Source organism: Falco rusticolus, chromosome 2 (genome assembly GCF_015220075.1).
Source record: "Falco rusticolus isolate bFalRus1 chromosome 2, bFalRus1.pri, whole genome shotgun sequence".
In the NCBI taxonomy this organism is placed as follows: Eukaryota; Metazoa; Chordata; class Aves; order Falconiformes; family Falconidae; genus Falco; species Falco rusticolus.
Window position 1 is genome coordinate 21,826,176 of NC_051188.1, and position 21,402 is coordinate 21,847,577.

Sequence of the window (21,402 nt, forward strand, 5' to 3'; positions counted from 1 at the left end):
CATTTGAAATCAGCTATATTTCAAAGTTCTGATGTCATTAGGACAACTTCATACCATCTCCAGTGAAATATATCTGCTCAACAGATGTGAAACAGATCTTTTGTTTCACTACTCAGTTTAAAGCCAGCTACATAAATAATTGAAGGACATGGTGCTCTGTAATGATGCCCAGGAATTTGTCTGTCAAATCTTTAAAAGCCAAATACCTGTCACTGACCTTCTGCTCCAAGATGATGCTGAATGATTGGCTTTCCTCAGTAACTGCTTTAATGCACACTGAGACTGCAGCCAGACACAGGAAATACAGGAATGGACACCAAAGAGGAGCTTGATATTTCTATGTCATCCCTGAAGCCATCTTAGTAGCTTTTTATGTGGAATCCCTTGCCACTGTTAGGACGGACCCAGCACAGTCTGGAATGGGGAAGCAGCAGCAATTTATCTACCAGCCAGCTCTGTGGATGGAACGGTTTGATTCTGCCCCCTCTGCCAGCAAGTGAGGCCATAAGCGAGGGAACCCCAGCTTTATACCCTGAAAAACCTTGGCAGCAGTCATATGCAAGGGCTCAAGAATCATGTCTAAGAACCACAGCGGAAGGACTTGAATTTCCAGAATCTGCTTCTTTTTCTGCTTTTGATTTCTATTTCACCGAATCCTGTATTTTCAAAAATCAAGGGGGGAAATTAAGAGAATGGCAGGAGAACAGCAATGAAGAAATGAAAAAGGAAAAAGAGATCAGGTCAGAGAAAGGACAGCAACATCAAGTTTCCAGCTGTTAAGCCAAATCAAAATCTTCTCAGACTTCAATAACCTTTATCACTTCGATGACTTAAAATTCACCTCTTAAAAACACTAGGAAGTTCTAATCAAGGCAGAAGGGTAACACACTCGTCTCCATTTCCCCTGCAATCACTAGACTACAAGGCCTGCTTTCTGTTATATCAGCTCTCTAGCTGCATTAAATTGTCCCAATATTGGCGCACATTTTAGTCATGGTCAAAGCAGCTGAAAACAGTCTCTCAGGCCCCTGTCCGTCCACAAAGAATCAGCCGTTGCAGGAAAGTAAGCACCAGCCTTAAGCTAGCAGCATCTCTTAGGAGTAAAGCCCATGATGCCAGTCACCTGAGGATATTTCCCATCAAATCCCAAATTCTAGATTTTAACTACTACTTCACCCAGAAACTGAATCAAAGCTGATGAAATCTAAGTTTCAGAGATGCCACAGTTTGGATCCTCCCAGTATAACAGTGTTTGTTATCAGGAAGAACTTCTGTGTATATTTGGGTGTTTAACATACCAATGTTGGGATCCTAGGAAAGGAGACAGAAATATGTTCTCCTCAAGCATTTATCATTGATTAATTAACTGAAGTTTAATCTTAATGTAAGTCTCTGAAAGTTGTGTCCAGACGTTTTGTGTGCTAAGCATGACCGTCTCTTATTTCGTTCTGATGTTTGGAAAGTATCAAGGAATGAAAGTCATGATAAGCCCCAGTGCTTCACTGCTGCAAAATTTATTTACATAAAGCTAACTAGAGTTATTCCTCAGGTGTTAAAGCTTCATTGACATAAAGCAGATATAGCAACAAAAAGGTATAACCAACAGTCACATTCACTGATGTGCTTTTTGATTCAACTCTATAAATATTTACTCAGTACAATCCTTTAGAAGATTAACTTAGAAAGTAGTTCAAGTTCAAATCCCTATTTCATTACGATGCTAAAAGGATGTTCCCCATATACCACACATCCAAGCAAGAAATACAGGTAAATATTAAACTTGTCCAGAGCATTGGGAAACAATCAGGAACATAACATATGCACAAACAACAGTGCTGGAGTGCTGGGCACTCAGCTACCATTCCCTCAAGTTGAAGGGTTTATTCCCTCATGGAGCTTCTCTTTCACAAACATCACTCCATACCACAAACTGACTGGCGCTCTCGAGCCTCACAGCAGGAACACAAAACAACTCAGCTTTCTTTGTGCAAAGTTAAGGGAATTTGAGACATCTCTCTCTCCTTGTGCATCTCTAGGATACCAAAATTGGTGTCTTTTCGGTTTCTCGTCAATTTGGCTAATTTTATGCAGTTTTGGAGGGGAAATTCCTCAAGGTCACTAGTAAGGCTAACTCACCAGGGGAACTAAAAATCAAATTGAGCTCCTACCATTGCTGCAGGTCTACAAGACACATTGTGTCACTTTACCTCCCTTAAGCTTGCTCCCAACTCCTAGGCTGCGTAAGCACAGAGGGGTAACCAAGGCATAGGGCTGAAGCTCGTTACACATTTTTTTCAGCGCTCACGTGTTAGATGGAACTCACTGTGCCCACCCTTAGTCATGGACATCAGAAGACACAAAAGCTCATTTGCCTCAGTATGGTATGCAGGAAGAACTGAACAAAACCCAATACACTGAAGGGAACAACTGACCTCACATTCTCAGAGCAAACTTGCATTTTATGTATCGTATAGTGATATCTCTGGTTAATAAAACTCCTCCTTACAGTAAGATGATTAAAGCTACCTCAGGCTGGAGGTCCCAGAGGCCTTCACCTGTCTTCAACCCCTTCCACAGCAGCTCGCATGGGAAGGCATAATTTAGCTATACAACATTTGATGCAGGACTTAATTTTACCTGTCAGACTACAGTAAATGAAGCAAAGACACACACTGCTACAATGGATGAGAAGCAGGACTTGAAAAACTAATTTTCAGGTGGAGAAAAGAATCCTAGGAGGCAATCATGAAACTGTTACGCATTTTCTAAACAGTTCAGGGAAAACCCCAGCAATTCCCATGCTTATTAAGAAACCCACTAGAAAAATTCTTTCAAATTTTTTTTCTATTTCTTTTGCACAGTAATGAATATTATTGTCATCTCCAAGAACACTTAACAACCCTTACTAAAAACATGAGTTATGATCAGCCCAAGTCAAATTAAGGACTATTTCAGAAAGTAAAATATGAACCAAATCTTAATTATCTAAGCCCCACGGCAAGGGGGTCACAACTAGATGATCTTTAAGGTCCCCTCCAGCTGAAAAGATTCCATGATTCCCAGTGTACTAAATTAATCTCAGAGCTGTGAAGATGGCTTCTACACTAGGACAAAAAACACCTGTGAAATCACAAGAACATGGATTTAGGTTTGGCAGATAATTTAGTTAAAGAATTGGAACACAATTAATATGTGGATACTTAAAATTTAGAAAATAAATCAGCTCCTTGTAATATTTCATATATCTAGCATACTGTATGTCAGTCAACCATACTGCTCTCACACACCACAGATAAACACTGCCATTATTTTGACAGTAATGTGTAACTTACAGTAAACAGACCAATCTATGTTGAAAATTATAACAGCCAACCACTAATTCAAAAATAGCAGAGGAAAAATGGAGCAAATTAGTGGAAAATATTTGTTCTCTCGCAGCCTAACATCATGCATAAAAGATGATCATACCCTGAGGGAGTCAGGTATACCCACACTGACCATGACACGTTTCACTGAATAGTAAAATATTACTTACCCACTACCTCCTTTAATTGATATAACTAGCTGCCTAATTATAAATGTTCTAATTTTCTTACCTATTAACCTCATTCATGTCTGCTTAATTGTAGAAAGAAATAGAAAACCTAATATATACAGATAGGCATGCATAAATAAAACCGACTAACACGGAATTGCTGTACCAAGTGACCATGCACTACTCAAGTGACCAATCCATTGAGTTCAAGTTCCTCGTGTTTCTAACTACGCACATGATAAACATTCTTTCCTGATCCTTCTTAAATTCAAAACCATATCCTGAAGCACAAGAACTACACCCCTATCTATGCAGGCTGAAATGCCACGTATTAATGTTCCTAACAGTATTCAGTCCTCTTAAAAATCCAGTTTTAGTACTTGCCATCTTCAGATAAGTAATTTTTTAGAACAGTAACATGTTAATTATTATTAAATCAAATAACCTGATTAATTTTAGAATTTCACTGGCATTGTAGGGCAAAATTATGCCCTTTTTCCCAAAAAGCAAGGCAAACTGATTTCAGTTCCAGCTATGATCTTTATCATTTGGAAGCAACAGGTATAATTTTTGCCTAGTTTATTATTTGCCTATAGAGTTCCTCCCAATTCTATTAAATGAACTTTTCATTTAAATTTAGCCCCACTCTCAAGTTCTATAAATATAAGCTCTAACTGAAATGTTTCCATGAATACAAAGAAACTTTCAGTAAGAACATTTACACAGATTAAATGAACTTTGTCCCTGACATCTCATATCCAAGGCTTCACTGTACTGAAACTTTCAGTTTTCCTTTTGCAAACGTTAACAGATTCAGGTGAACTAACTTAATCTGAGAAAGGAAAACAAGTTCTTAAACACTGAAAAAAACATCAGTCCTTTTAGTTCAATCCATTTGGATGAGTTTTACTTTTTGTACAAGATGGTTTGAAGAGCGAGTACCAGGAAGACACATCAATTTAGTTACTCTTACCTCAATAATATACAAAACCACATTCTTGTAGAAGCAATATAGTATGCACTTGGTAACTCTATTATAACTCCAAGCTCCATGGACCAGCAACAGCTTCTCCAAGTAGGAAAACTGAAAGAGAGAAAACAAGTTTTTACATATATGAACAACTGTTAAAAAACCCACAACTGGTTAAAATAAACCCCTGACCTCCAAAAAACTCCCTCAAATCAGGTATGAAAACTATTCTTCAAGTGTAGTATTTACATAGCTTAGCAGAGCATACATGCTAAAAACACCACTTAAAATATTTAAAGGAAACACCTTTTTTTGTAGCAAAACTCAATGTTTAAGTGGTCTTCATTGGCTTTAAACAGCAAGAAGTCTTCAATTAGTATTATTAGCCTGATGGCAAAATCAGGCAAGGTTAACATGACACAGCCTTAAGGATTGGACATAGATGTGAACTCATATTAATTTCATGGTCAAAGAAGATTCCTGTGTTAGAGGGCCTACAATGTTTGTAATCTCCTTTCTCTGTGTTAAACAAACAGACTGGTTAATTGAATTGTCTTGAGCTGAAATAAAACGCAGAAGAAGGAAGGAACATAAATGGAAAAATAGATAAGCATTGAGTGTTTCATAGAGTATGAATACTTACATTAAATTTTCAGCCCACATAATGTTTGCAATCTTGTGTTAGAAAAATCACCTAAAATACCATGTAAAGAAAGAAGCAGCATTTGCCAAAAAGGGCAAGCAGACAAATCTTGTAAAAACAGATACCTTTTAATGATAGTTTGAACCACAGATACGGCTCAAACTCAGCTTCTCAATTCAACGGTTTTGAATATGGACTTTTACAGAAGCAGTCTCACAATGCAGCCTAGGAAATGCATAATTTTCCAGTCTTGAATTTGTCAGTGAAATTTTTTATGACCTGTAGCACTCCCCTTTTGTCCAGTTATAGACAGCTCAAACTGGTGACTACATTTACCATGCAGCATATGTACCTGAAGGGTTCTTAGACATTGAAGTGGGACCATCATTTGCTTTGTTTCCTTTTCCAGGAAATGACTCTATGTGAAAAGCTTGACCTCCTAAATTTAGATTCTAGATCATTTATTTCAACCAAAACTTACCTGAAACTGAAAGCTACAATAATGAATTCAGACTGTCACGAGATAGCTCTGTTCCCATGATTTCCAGCACAAAAATCACTGAGCAATAATTCCTTAAGAGCAGCCTCTCCCCCATGCATCAGCAACTCCAATTTGTTAGGATATACCAGCAAGAAAGGAGAGAAAAAAAGTGAACCAAGCGTCATGGTTCAGTCTCTGCCCAACTTGAGTCAGGGCTGAAAGTGGGACACTCACAAGGGAGTAGTTGACCTACCTGGCACCTAATGCCTCTGTTAATATGCAGCACAGCTGCAACTGTCCTCATCAAAATTAATTAACAGAAGACAGCAGCAGCTATGGGAAACTTGCACCCTGACAAGTCACCCCAAACAACTCTTGTAGAGAATAGTTAGATACATCCTAAAAAATTTTCTCTCTGCTGAGCCTAACAAGTGACCATCTCAGAGGTAGTCTTCTCTGGAGCTCAACACATGGAAAAAAATCCTACCATTAATTGCTCTCTTGACTGTACTCTCAAGAAAATGAGTGCATGGTGTAGCAGAGCAAAGAAGATACCAGTAACCTAGATGACAGTTCTGAGTCTGTTCACACTGGTGAAGAGTCCCATTTAAGATGTGGCAAGGAATTAAATTTGGTTTGATGCTGGTCACTGAAATGACGCAAACGCACAGTGACTGGCGTACTTGAGCAACTACAGGTATAGGGCTCTATTAAGACACTGCCTTTGTTTGGACAGTACTGTATTTATGGGGTTTTAAATCAGAAGGGAACAGCATGACCATCTGGCTGGCCTACCTACAAAACAGTTTCCGTAAGTTTTCAGTCATCTAGGTACCAACCCTAGCATAACTTTTTTTATACAGAGATTATCTTATAGAAAGATACCCTCCATCTTGACTAAACAATGAGGTGATGCCATGAGAGGATGAGATGGACAGGACTTAAAGACAGTGAAAATGCATCCAAAACGCAAGCTAAATTTTCCGAAGAAGAAAACTGAAACATAAGCATTTGTTTAAGAAAGAAGTTTCCCTAGTTAAGAAAAGGAAACAGTCCCTAGACACCAGATGCTCTCTGGATTAAGATGATAAAACCTTTTACTGAGGAAAAAAGTTATTAAATTATACTACTGTCTCTCTAAACAGGTCATTGGATTTGGGAATTCTCTAAATATGGATCACTAGTGCAATATCATTTCAAGGTAAAAGGATGATTTAAACAGATGCTTCTTGCACCTGTGGAAGCTATTTGGAGCGGAGTCAGATACAAGTTGCATTTTTATTTTTATTTGGTTTATGCTTTGATTCCCCCTGGAATCCTGAAAAAGCCTATATCGAGACTTTCTCTTCCAGAAGTGACTACTTCTGGCACTGCTGTATTTGAAATACTATTTAAACATGAGATGCTACGTTACAGTGGCCATCTTAAATTACTCAATAACTGTGTATGTGTCTGTATATATATATATATATAATAACTCTGCCTTCAAGGCATGCACATACAGTAACACTTCAATGGGAGTTATATGTCTTTGCTGAAAGAAATACACCCCACAGAGATCAAGTTTTTCTTTTGAACACTTTTTTTGAAACACACATGACCACACACTACTGGTCTCCTTCACAAGAGGAATTTATTGACTATGTTTTCTAATCAGCAAAAAGCTCTTCTACACAATCACAAAAAAACCAGTTCCACAGCATTTTTCAAGTTGAAATTCTGTGCTGTTGTGACCAGCTTTTATTCCATATTGTACTGGGAAGATTCATTGCTATTGTCAGTAACTGACTGGCATTTAAACCAGGAGCAAGTTACTTTCCACATTCTAACACTAAATCCAAAGACAGGGGGTTTTGTTAATGCAGAAGCAACACATGAACATGGAATTACTTCTGCAGTTTTAACATTAGTGCAATTAACACAATAGGAATTAAGTGTGTAAGGCCCTCTACGGACCAAACTGCTTATGCTTACTTATTAAAAAGGAAGTAATAAACAATCCAAGGAAGTTCGGATAAAGAGTGTTCAATTAAGTTACACAGTCTACAGAAGTTAAAAGCCAGAAAGTCATTGTAAGATAGCACAGACTTTAAGATCATGGCAGTTTTTATAATCATATGTATTTGGAATTTGCTACTGTTTATGACAGAATAAGCCCTTGATAAAATAGCCTAAAAGTTTCAAGATAAATTTGGTGAAAGGTCTCAGCTACTCAAGCCTGAAACTGAAGTCCCTTCATTAGGCTGCAGAACAGAGCAGCAATACAAGACTGCCACTTTGCTTCACAGCAGGGTCAACAGAATAAACAGTTATCTGTGCAAATAACATCATGATCCATGCCTTTTCAAAATCTCACCTGCTACTGAAACTATCAAAAGATTACAGTACGTTATATCACTTGTTAGATAAAATTTGGCTATACCCCACCAAAAGAGAACATCAGCTGATGCTCAGAGATCACTCAGACTGGATCATGTCTGCTTCCTGTCAGCTCCACCTGTTCTTGCCCTGTGATCAATCTCAAACACAGAGAGAACCTTAGCTGTAAAAAAGTATTCAGAGGATGTCCAGCAGCTGAATTATCTCCTTCCTTTCTTACATTTAAGTCTTTATTCTACACCTTGGTTTCTTCATTAGAGAAAAAAAAAAAAAAAAAGGCTTTTTACTCTCCTCTTTAGATGAAGTCATCAGTACTGAATTTGATGAGATAGTTCGGGAGCACTCACCCAAAAAACATTCAAAATAATGTACCTAAAATGAAAACACTGGCCAGTTCTCTAGAACTGTGACCAATTCTTGCATATACCATCGTGGTTGTGGAATAAGAAATGTAAAGAAAAGAGGAAGAGAAACCTCAAAATAAGAATTACCAGACTCTTATACACCTGGTTACAATGCCTACTCATAGCAAGAGAAAAAACCTTGCACCAAAACAAGTTACACTTAAAAAAGCATATTAACATTAGCATTGCAGACAGTGCTTCTCCCTGCTTGCTGAAGAACCAGAATGTTGCAGAGCTGTTGGGAGGAAACAAACTTTGAGGGGAGGCACAGCTTTGCCCTAAAGAACAGAAAGCCATAATAACAAATCCCAAAACTCCATCAAAGATACCCATTTTAGACAGCTGTCTTGAAAAGGAAGCAAGTAGAGATGCTCCTAGCTTGAAGACTAGGAGAAACCATCAAGCACTTGATGACCACACAGTACATTTCCTACAACAGGATATGGCAGTTGCTCTTTTTTGCCTCTGACCTGTGCAATAGCATAATCCGAGCAATTGGTTGCCTGCATGCCCTCATTGCCACTGATCCCCACTCCAACGTGAGCTGTCTGGATCATTCCCACGTCATTGGCGCCATCCCCAATGGCAAGTGTTATGGCATTGACGTGTTTCTTGACCATGTCTACTATTTCAGACTTCTGTAGAGGAGATACTCTGAAAAGGAGAGAAAAAGGTGTCAGTTTCTCACATGCTGAGCTATGCGAAACTTTCCCAAAAGGACAGCTGTAATCTACATTTAGAAGTAATCAAAGGGCAGTTGCTGGGACATTTCTTTATTCAACAACTAAGCTTCAGAACCTGTGCCAAACTATTTCAGAAGGAGAAAATAGCTTTAAAAAGATAGTTTCACATTTATCTACTTGCCCATGTTTTAGGCCAAAGACACCAAACAGATATGAAATGTTTTAAAGCTTAGTTTTCCAACCCTGGCCCCATCCGATGCACTTTGGTATACACACATGATGTTATGTTAGGAACACTGGAGAAGAGAATTTCCTTATGCAAATACAACAGTTTACAGATTAACGGTGCAGGTTTCCCTGTCCGCTGTCAACAGTGCATCTCCATCCAGGAGAAAAAAGACCACTAATACGTTCAGAGGGTAAATCACAAGGTATTTTCAGTGGTTTGGCAAGAGGTAGTGCAGGCTTACCTTATTCCGTCCTCCAGCTTACTTGCCAGGCCACCTACCCAATCATCAGACTACACAGCATCAAAAAGAATGAAGCTTCTCCCTGATCTCATGTAAGCCTTGTGTGCTGGTGCAACTCTGACTTCCCGGATGATGTTACTCAATTCCAATTCAAAACACAAAAGGCTGACTACATGACATCTGAATATTCTTATCAATTTTACAGGTAGCTACTTTAACCTGATCCTTCTCTCTTTCTACATTTGTTCCAGTTAAACAAAAATTCATGGAATTCAATGGAGTTAAAACTAGTTTAATCCAGAGAGAAGTGGAAAAATACTCGACTAGCTTACTAAATTGGATAAGACACCCAAAATGCCCTTTTTTCATGGAAAAGGTGGATCAGGTTACAAAATCATATGAGGTATTCTGGAAATACCTACATGTAGATTAAATATTTCCATTCTAACCCCATCTGTACAAACAACCCTAATTCCTTTCCTCATCAGTTTTAGTTAAAGTTTCAAATGATTTTATATTCCCTTAAATAAAGCTTTAGACAAAACTTTTCCACATCTCAAGTCAGCCACATAACACTCAACAAAGAATGTAACTGATATCTAAAAGCTTTACTGTTAAAACAGGGGAAGAATGGGGAGCCTGGGGAATGGGGGAGACAGAGGGGTTTTTACATGGCATTTTTTCCAGAGTCTACATCCTGTGGGAGCAACTTACATAGGCTTTTAATACACCTGGCTGGATTACTGCTGATCAAAAAAAGCAGAGTTATCTTGTTCAGCATTTTGCTTTATGGCCTTGATTTTGTTTAGCGCTGATCACCTCTTAAAATAACCTGATAAGTAATTGGGGGAGAAAGAGTTCTTAAGAAAAATTTGTTGGGCTCAAAATTCACATGTGAACTAAACCACCTGAAAAGTCTAGCAGCTGTCCTGTTCCTGAAAGCTGAAAACAGGAAAAAGTTGACTGGGCCATAAAATTTACTTTATGCCATTGGATAGATTTATTAAGCACTCAACTACCTGGCAATGAAAACACCACTTGGCACTGTAGGGGCCCAGTTAAACTACCAACACAAAACCTCAGCACACTAACCAACCTGTGGTGCACAAAAAGTGTCAGTTCATTATTATAATGCAGCTCAATACAGTCTGCATCAAATCTTAACTTCTCTCATACATACCCCACCCCCTCTCACATAATAAAATACTAAAACATGGAGCAAGGAGTCAACAAGGAGTTCAAGCCATAAAACGGGGACTCCTGAGGGACTCGGAGGCAGTTCTGGAGGGACAGGATTGACAAATGCACAGACCTCCATTACCAGCCCCCGGGGCACCTCCAGCGCACAGGACCATATACTTTTGGCAGTCCCCTCGTGCAATTATTTCACTGCAGCTGAGCACTGTGCATATCTGCTAACATCCACCTCAGACACACACCTCTCTCAGAAGTCCATTTTTTGTTCATTTAGTTTTCAGTTACATGGCAATAGAAATAGCTAAGAAGCTTCCTGATTCCAAATATGCTTAAAGTAACAAAGGAATGAAACAAGACAGACTGTGAACAGCATTCTGATTCTGTGGTTTAAACTAGCAGCTTGTCTACAGACATTTCAAACATCGCCAGATGTGGCAGAGATGTTGCAGCTAAACTGCACTCTAACAAGCTCGACCAAGTCAGGCAAGCTAATATAGCTTGTAGTCACTTCTGTGCCTGCAGTGTAGGTGTGGCTTCAGATTTTAAATCGACTTTGCCATTAATGACCCATTATTTTTCCAATCAATGGAACACCTCAATATAAACACATCTATCAACTACCACATAATGTACACAGACTATGCTTTTACTGACTTAACCAAATAAAGTTAATTATGTCCACAGTTATATAACACCCAATTAAAGACTAACAATTCTGTATGCCTAGTACCACTAAACAAGCTACAGGAAACACTAGGTATATTCTTTTATCACCAAAAATATTTCAGCACCTGGTTTAAGATGATGAAATTTAAGACCAGATTTCAGCACAAAGTGTTACCTGATTACCGTTGTTTATTTAAACAGAAGCTTTATAACAAGCATCCTCTTCAACACCTCCCCATCAAATACAGCCCCAAGCTCCAGAGAACATGTTCTGCTGCACACAGTAATTACAGAAGTTGCAAACTGGATGGCTACTGAGTTGTGAGGTTTTACTCCCCTCCTCTTCCAGCTCACTCTCCCAGCCTCCAAACCTCTTCTGCTCCTTGTAACCTGTTCAGTATCAACACACTGCATTAGATGATGTTAATTCCCTTAGCCAGATGATCAGAGCTGCAGTCCATTTCTACACATTCGACAGGCTGTCTACATGAGTAACTGGAAGATTATAGCACAGGACACTATTAACCTGCAGCTTCCCCCCGGTGGTATCATGCAAGAGGGGGAAGAACAGCAAAGTTCAAAAAGATTCCTTAAAAAACCAATAAATTCAAACTAAGAAGCACAAAGAAAGAACTAACTCCTTCAGAGAAAAATTCTGCAGTGACAGGCAACTATTGAGACTTACCAATTGGTGGAACAACTCCGGCTTTCACAGCAGAGACCACTGCAGTTACATCAAGATGTAAGCCTTGCCTTGATACACACCCAAATAACAACTAAGATGTGAGCAAAACATCAGTTGCATAAAAATCTCCTGCTTACTCACATATTCATTCACTGGTCAGACAGCAATGCTTCTTTAAAAAGTTCCTAGAGTACAACTTCAAAAAGTTCACTGGAAATGTTTATTTACATGTTAATTTTATCACCTCTGCTCAAAAGCATCTTTAACAACAAACACAATCAATTTAGTCTAGACTGATTCTTTTTTTATACATACTCCTGGGGGAACAAAAAAAGTCAAGCTTCAAATACCACAATTATAGCTAGCAGATCAAGTCTTCAGATTTTTGCTCAAACTGCTTCCTTGAGAATCTGAATTTAACCTACTCTGTCTGCAGAGAGCCTGGGGTCAAGACTGTGCCTTTATGAAGCGTTTAGCATTCAGCATTTGGCTGTGCAATAACAAGTGTTCATGGCTGATGGAAGATATGCGTCAAGTTAGGTGTGAGCCATTCAGCAGACCACCTCTGGGACTTCCTCCCAGTGGCCTTGCTCTTGGGAGGGTAAAGGCTGACATATAAAAATGGAAGGTTCTCAGTCTCAAACTTGTCTAGTGTTTATCAGCACCTTTAACAGATTAATAGAGAAAGCCGTTTCCATCCTGCATGAGATGACTGATGCCTTAATATCACATTGCTTCCTCTGTAATGGAATGGGTCAAAGCAAGAGGGCACAAAGCACTATGACCTTGGAAAGAAGCTGGGAGAGAAATGCAGTACAGAGCCAGGGACCCTTAGACAGATGTGGACCTAATTATCTTTCAGATCACTTAAATCCATAAGGTAACTGGTAGAACATAAGGGTAAGTAGTTCTCAAATAACGCAGTACTATATTGTCGCTATCAATAAATACTTTAAGGTCCCTCTTGTACTTAGAGGAAACTCGTGAAAAAAATATCACAGGACACAGGACAGAGCAGTAACACAGCTGGTTTCCACAGAGGACGATGTAAGTGGCTTCCCACTGACTTTTGCAAATAAACTCCCAATAGCTTTAAACCTTCAGTTTGTATTTATTTTTTCAGCCTGGACACACTTCTTACCAGAAACGTTTTGCCTGTTTAGAAAAGTTCTACTCATACGATTTAGTCTTACATAGTCTGTGAGGAGCAGGGAGCTAGACTCTATGATCCTTATGGGTCCCTTCCAACTAGAGATAGTCTTCTTAGCATTTTGCTGGGAAGTTTACTCTGGCTTAGTTTATTACTTTAAGAGAATTCAAGCACAAATGGAGGATGTTCCAGTTATATTTTTTTCATCAGGAATACTTACGGGACAACCACAGCAATTAACAAATTTGTCTCAGCTCTGACATCTTTCAGTGAAAGATTATGCAAAAACACCCAAAACAGTGCACTGGTGATACTTTCAAAAATAAATACCTAACATTTTACTTAGAAACCCATTTTAATAGCAAAATTTTTTAAAACCTCAAAACTAAGTAGAAGCAAAGCATTAAAATATCCATTTTAAGCAAGCAATGCAAGAGTTTTACCATCAAATTTTTAGGTAATTCAACTGATTTAAATCAGTCAAGTCCTTTACCACACACTTTTTGCAATCTTGCAATGCAACTATTCCTCTTATTCCCAGACTCCATCTATATAATCATATATATATAACCAATAATATATCAAGATGGATACAGTCACAAATGAGACTAGAGGGACGCAATCAGCACAACCAGTCCCGTGACATAGGGCAGCTATACTCCACAAGATATCAGCAGGAACTGAGAAACAGTTAATTCTGTCCCTATCCATATCTGTATTTATTGCACAGTTACAAATGTATGAGAGCAACTGATGGCAACTGTAAATAACACTTTTCTCACAGGCCCTTAAACTACAGCTGCATCATTGCAGATGCTTCAAAGCATATAGACATAAACCACAGATACGAAATAAAAATGCAGTATATCAGAAAATTACTAGGTTTATTTATTGCACTGAGATCCAAAGGATCCAATGAAGAGAAAGTTCTTCTGGAGAACCGAGACTACCAATTGTAAATAAAGAGATATAATTAATAAAGAACAAGATAAGTAAACTTCATTGGATCCTTTTTGTAAGACATAAGCAAAAAAGGCCTAGGTAATTTATAAGAGATCAGTTCATAGCCAGACCATCTTACAAGACTATGAAGAGAAGACAGACCCACAAGCTCTTCCACACCTAAGCAAGGCACAGCTTGATACAGAGTCTTAGCATGCTGTTCTGTCGATGTGTGTTGGTTATTGTGGGGATCTTTTTAATTTGTGGGTCCCCTCCCCAAAAACAAGGGGACTACAGCATTTCTGTTGAAGACTCTGTATTTCCCCCACATGCGATGTGATACAAAATACTCTTAAGAGACATTCTTACCCACACTTTTTGATTTTCAATGTTCATTTGTGTAAAGCGGAAGGTAAGGAAGGAAGCTGTTTCAAGCATTACCCCTTCCTGCTTCTATGCTGTAAAGGGGATTAAACACCAAGACATTAATGTCTTTAACATGAAACATTAATTTGATATTCTACTTCCTTAAAATGCCTTGTTAATGCAATACAAGAGGCCCTTAAGAGCCTACCAGTATTACAAGGAACATAATTTTACCCTGTTCTGTTGTAAAATACAGTAGTGCTTCAAAATGCTCAGCGGCCTCATGTTCATAGAAGGCAGAGATGGGAGACACCCCAGAAAGAGCCAAGGGCTACCAATAATACTGACATTCAACTGTATGCACTGGTCCCCAGAAAAAGAAACAAGATAAATTAACACACCACTAAAAGTAACACTCACAGAGCAAGGAATGTTCCTATTACATCACACTTAGCAGTTTTTAATTACAGATTTATTTCTCCTGACACACACCAGGCTGCAGATTTCAACCATGTGTCATCCAAGCAAGGGCTAGTCTTGAATTACAGTTATGATGCTCTGAGATATCTTGGATGGACTTAAAACAATACAGTAACCCACACAGAACAAAACAAAACAAGTGAACAGTGAAAAAAGCGTACACATATATCAACTTAAAATGTGCACTGAATGCTTTTCATTTACCAAGTGCTCTGAATCTCCTTCACCTGCTGACAAGCACAATCTCACAGGGGCTGGCTCTGGTGCAGCACTTACAACTTTGGAGACAACACTGAGTGAACTGATGGATAGTTTAATGTTCATACAAAGGAACTGATCTAACTAAATGTAAGCGACCTCAGTGGAGACATCTCCATCTGCACTAACCATGCCATGCTCCTTTTATAGTCAATGGAGAGAAACAGACACTTCTGGAGTGCAAGTCATCTGGCTTATTTTAGAAGTACTTCAAGAGTATAGTTTGCCTCCTTTTACAAGTGCCCTTTTCTCTCCACCACAGTAAAGTGGGCTGAAGATAACTAGTTCATATTAAAAGGGCTACTAATGACACGTAAAATTACACAGAACAAAACTCACCTTACACTACCACAGTACTGAACACCTTTGAATTTATCAGGTGCACAAGCCTTTCCTCTCTTGCTTTCCGGCAAAGTGGAATGTCTGCTTGCTTCCAACACAAGCACGCGATGCTATTGATGTCATGCCCCCCTCCTCTTTAAAATTCTTGCTTCTTAACTCTTCTTTCCTACAGTAATTTCCCAGTCCCATCTCTTCTGAACATAGAATGCTAAAACTCTTACCAATCCCCCTACTGACTTCTTTAAGAACAAACACAGCTTCATAACCTTCTGTCATTTCAGCTGCAACCTCACTTCTCCATCTCATCCACGTTTATCAGACCTGTTTCAAGTCTATTTTTCATTTTAAAGATTTTTACATCCTACTTCACTTACCAGGCGTCTCATTTCATCTTACAACTAACAAAAATAAATGTATCTTCCTTCAGTTTTTCAGGCTCACTGACATGCCAGTCACACTTCAACTTTCTGAGCAATACATTACCTATAAATCTCACGTTATCCAGAACAGGGTATTTTTGATGCCTACCATGGCTTTAAGTCAAAACACATGCACACAGCCCTACATACATACTCACAGAACGTGTGTCAATTTTTTTATTAAACGGTTACCGAAACAGTTCCTTCTGCATCACTTCAGGTATAACAGAAATCCTTCCTTAATATAAAGCTCTCTTTGTAGTTATAAAGCCACCAAGACATACACAGTCTTCTGAACAGGAAAAAAATTCAAATTCATTTAGTACCTTTTTATCACAAACGTTTCTTATTATACATAATTTTTAAAAAAATTATGCATCACTAAATTTGTCATTTGCATTCCATATTTCAACTCATTTGCCACTGAAATGTTCTCCAAAGGACTCTGAAATAATATCTAAGTTGGATTCTATGTATTAAGCAGCATGAAATAATACACAGCACCCCAGTGAACACAGGGTTAAGTTTCAAGTCAGCATCTTCCTTCTCTTTGATATCCCTCCCTGCATGTTTGTCTTGATTGCCCTTCCCCCAACGTGCTTTATAGGGCAAAGATTAAATAGGGGAAATGTAGTTTGGAAAATGAATGATTTGCAAAGTGATGAGCTGGCATAAACACAGTATTGAATGGGAGATTATTTTGCAGTTTTAACTACAATGGTCACTAGTGGCAACAGCTCTAATATGTTTAAAAAGTGAAACTGAAGTATCAAATTAATTTTGAGCTTCCCTTGCACCAAGCTGATTAAGGTGCATCCATTTCCATGCTAATCAGCCTGAACAGCTCTTGTTCAGCACAGAAATCTGCCTTTTTCTAATGACAGAACAAAAAATTCAGTCTGTGAAACAGACTGTTTGGTGCCTTCATAACCTTGAGGACACGCACGAAGGGTGAGCACCCACGTTTCACACAGCAGAGTTGTTTATAGACTTTTGCAACACATGGTGAAATTAAGTGACAATTGAAATTATGTCCGTGAATAAGCATGTCAGCCCAATTAAAGAGGCTCTGCCCTGGGGGGAAGCCAACAGATCAGTTGGGAGGGCCAGTGTGAGCACCTGCCTCTAGCAGCACTACAGCAGCACTGTGGTAGGACCAACCACTCCACCTGGGCAGCATCACTGCGTGACAGGTGGCTCTGCTCCTCCACACCAACGACAGCTCAGAAACACAACATACAGCAGCTTCAGACAGCATTACTGCTGTAAGCTACTGCTTCTCTCAGGATCATACACTTAAGAACCAAACCACAAACATCGACATGGGAGGAAGATGAAGGGAGAGATAGCTAATAGATTTGAAATAGTTTGCCACCTCAGCAGTGCTACAAGAACCAACAGTTTTATTTCTTCATTCTGAGTTCTAATAACTCAGCAGGCTTTTTCTCCCTCTCTGAAAAAAAGTCTCCTGGAATTTGAAATGAGAAAGCATAAAAAGGATCAAGTTGCAACTACATGTTATTTATTGTTCAAAAGCCTAGGATCTCTGAATTACATGCTTCTGGAGCAAACACAATCCAAAGCGTGTTATCTTACCCAGTAGTTATTGTCAGAGGGCTACAATGCACCTGCATATCATGTTGAGGACTCACTACCCAAAAATCAAAGTACTGCCCATTTGTAAAACCTGAGATTTTCAATTTCAGAATTATCAGTGTACCTCAAAAAGTCAAGGGGAAAGCTGAGCTCCCAAAACCTCTTTTTTGTGACAACAGAAATGCAAGTTATTTCCCACCCTCCCTTAAATTCCAGTCTCTATTTAACAAGAACAAAGTGCTTGCAATGAAATCTTTAAATCTTTAGACATTTAGGAAAAAAAACCCAAAACACCGAACGAAACTTCTAGTTTTCACAATCCCTTTAGAACTGGGGAAGTTGAGCACCAGGGTGTTCCCACCAAGATTAAAACAAACAAACCAACAAAAAAAACTACAAACCACTTTTAAACAGAAAAGACATTGACAACTAGAAGTCTGACCAGGACCACCTAAGCTTTAGTCAACTCTTAAATGTGTGTTCTGTTCAAAGCCAGGTTAAGTATTAACGTACAGAAAAATGCTGACAGCATGCTTACTCCCAAACACAAGCAGCAAGAAAGGATCTTCCCATCCATCCCTAACCTCAGACTCGATACAAGCAACACTAAGAAAAGAATGGGGACGAGAAGAAGGAAAAAGAAATGAGTAATATTCTACAACAAAGTAAGTTACACACGAGGTTAATGATTAAATTGAAGCATTAAGATACAGCATCTAGGGTAAAGGGATATTTTTGTCGTGTCCAGTCACCACCTATACTCTAAGTTAACATGACCAGATTTAGATCAAGAAGGTTTAGTAATAGCACCCCTGCTCAAAGCCAGCCACTAACACCTGTAGGCTAGGACACCTGGAACCCTCAAACACAGGGTTCCAACACATCTGTATCTCGGTGAATGTTTCCATATTCAGGTTTAAGACACAAGTGCCCTGCGGTTTGTGAAAACAACGTTGATTAATAGCAGCTGCTTCAATAAGTGAAATAGAAAAACAGACACAGCAAACACAACATATATTGGTCCCCTACACCCCTGATTTTCAATCACCTTTCCAGCGTGAGGACCCCGATGCAGAGAACCGCCACAGGCTGTCACACAGGGCACGAGCCCACCACCTGCTGAATTAGCATTGGCAACTGTTGGGTGAGAAGAGATCAACCCAGGGCAGTCTCACGCCTGCCAGACTTGGGGAGCAATTGCTTGACTGTCCCCAGAAGCTTGTCCAAGCATTTTGGAGCAGTCCAGGCAGAGTCAGGGAATACCTTAACAGTACAGGATGGACAGTCACAGTCAAGTGTACATACTTGCTTCTCAGTGCTCTTATTAACAGAGCCTGCACCTACTTAAGAAGTACTTAACACACAAGGTAAAGCCTCACAGAACTCACCTTTTTTTTTCTTAACTTGCACTGACTTCAGAAATATGCCTCTTTTGAAAGCTCCAGGCTGGCCACGTAGCTATTATTGAAAGGAATCTTCAAGGGTTTTGAAAACAATGCATAAAAGAAATTGTATTTTTCATTTCCTTCGTGTGGCTCAACTGTCAGATTATTTTCTTTTACACATATGATTTTTAGTTTTAGTCTCATCCACATTTCTGACCATAGGATCAGCCATACCAGTACAAAGAGCTTTACAAAGGACATGGCTCCATGGAGTACAGTCAGTCAAAAAAAAAAAAAGCACAGCTATTTTGCTTAATAGCTCAAACATGGCCAACATTTTTTCTTCCTGATTTAGATTAAAGATACAGAACTAGGAGCCAGGTCTTCACAATGTCAAACCTTTGCACCTTTATAGAAAGGACACAAAATGCTGCAGTTCAAGTTTGGTAACATACTTGCCCATCTTACACAGGATATGCTTAGTGCTATTTAACAGCTGCCATGACAGAATGTTCCTTCCACCACCCCTTTTACTTAGGGAGAATAAAAGGAGACACTTGAACGATTATACATAAAGAGCTTTAGAACAGCAGAGAGAAGATAGGTGCATTTAAAGTTAACCTTTTCCTGAAACTGAGCAGAAGGATATTGCCTGAAGGACCTTATTTCAAAGCAGTTTTGAAACATTCCAATGGGAAATATAATGAGCCCTTTTGTATTAACTTACAGTCTTCTAAGGTTAACTGGCAGGCAACTGAGAGGCAGCATGAAGCACCAGTCCATTACTGGGTGCAGAGGAAGGCAGATTTCTTCCACGCACACTTTTATACCAGATTAGCCTTCGAAGAAGAGAGGCATCCCCTCACTGCCACAGTGATTTTAAGGACCAGGCTGCTTCAGGCCATTAGTGCCACAGTAACATTGAATTTGAGCACGTCCAAGTCATTAACATCAATGGAACCTTAAGTACCAGACAGACCTACCTTCTTATTGCTAAGGTAACTTAAATCACACATAGCCCAGGCTACAACTGGAAGACCTAAGTGAGCCAGGCCACATGAAACATTTTCTGAAAAAGATACCATGGAAATCAAGACAAAGGGATTGCTAGAAGTTGAACTGTATTTGCTGACACTCTTCATGACTCAAGCAAGATCAGAAGTAAAAAACCTGGCAGGAAAAGTGATGATTTGGCCCAGTGCTGAAAAATTCATAAGCTCTACAGAAAGCAGGGAAGCAACTTCTGTGACACTCTCCATTATGTACCGGAGTATACCAGCATGGCTAAACTGACACTTTCTTTTTTAAATTCAGTCATGAAAAGCAAGTCAGCTTACAGTGCTGTCCCTTTAAAGAAAGGCTTAGAGCCTAAGCATGCTCACCTCACTTAATAAAATGGCTTTTGTAGCAACATGTAGTCTACTCTCAATTTATGCAGTAATTTTATTTTGTAGTTACAAGACAAGACTCAGAAGCTTAAGTTTACATAAACCTGTTTACTACATATCGGAAATTTTTAATTTCCTATATTTAATGCTCTGGCAAAATTCAAAACAAGAGCAATTAGTTTTTGAAACACAACGCACTGAAAAATTCCATTGCTGAACAGGCCACCGAGGTAAAAAGTGAGCCCCGCTTTCAAACATGACATGGCAACTGGAAAGCTCCTAAAGCATGTTGTAGTAGCTGAACATAATGTGATAAGCTGTAATGTTTGATCAACTTAGCAGACATAAAACACCTTCTACAAGCTCCCACTAGCTCTACAAGCTAGTCCACACAACAGGATACAAGGCATACTAATTGTACATACTATCTTTAAACTGTGCCCAAAAGAGCCTAGAGAAGGCCAAAGTGGGGAAGATGTGGACAATACCAAGAGGCTGATCAGAAGCCTCCTAAAATCAGATGTGCAGTTGTTTTGATGGTGATAACTGTGTACAGGAATTCACTGTCACAGTTCACATCACCCAGCTTGTACTCTAAAGCAGCTGGCTGGCTGGGCTGCCAGCATGCATCTTTAGGACACTAGGTTCTCCTAATATAAGTTTTGAAAATCCATTTCATTTTGTATACATCTATACAATTTCCTATACTCTGTTTCTCCAAATAGGGTCAGAGTAGCCTTGCTAAAAATTTGCTGGCAGTAATATGCAAGACAGTCAAAGGTTACTACCACAAAATTCCAGGAGGACTAAGTAACTCTAATATAACATGAAAATGGTCAAAACACTCAGTTCATGAAGATGGAGAGATATTATATGAGCAGCTCTCCCATGAGTATACTGGAAAAACATCAAGATTACAGACTACTAATAGCCTTACACTCACACTTTATCATGACTTAAAAA

The 21,402-nt window shown here is 39.0% G+C and overlaps 1 protein-coding gene across 5 annotated transcripts in view; it reads right to left on the minus strand.

Moving 5' to 3' along the window:
• Positions 1 to 21,402, minus strand: part of ATP8A2 (ATPase phospholipid transporting 8A2) — a 350,007-nt gene that overhangs the window by 147,667 nt on the left and 180,938 nt on the right. For all 5 annotated transcript variants that reach the window (XR_005102732.1, XM_037377817.1, XM_037377818.1 and 2 more), the window contains 2 exons: positions 8,883 to 9,066; positions 4,509 to 4,619 (listed from right to left, as the gene is read on the minus strand). Coding sequence is in view for 4 of the 5 variants with exons in the window: in XM_037377817.1 (XP_037233714.1) it covers positions 4,509 to 4,619; positions 8,883 to 9,066 (295 nt within the window). In the remaining variant the exon portion in view is untranslated. The remainder of the gene's footprint in view (positions 1 to 4,508; positions 4,620 to 8,882; positions 9,067 to 21,402) is intronic.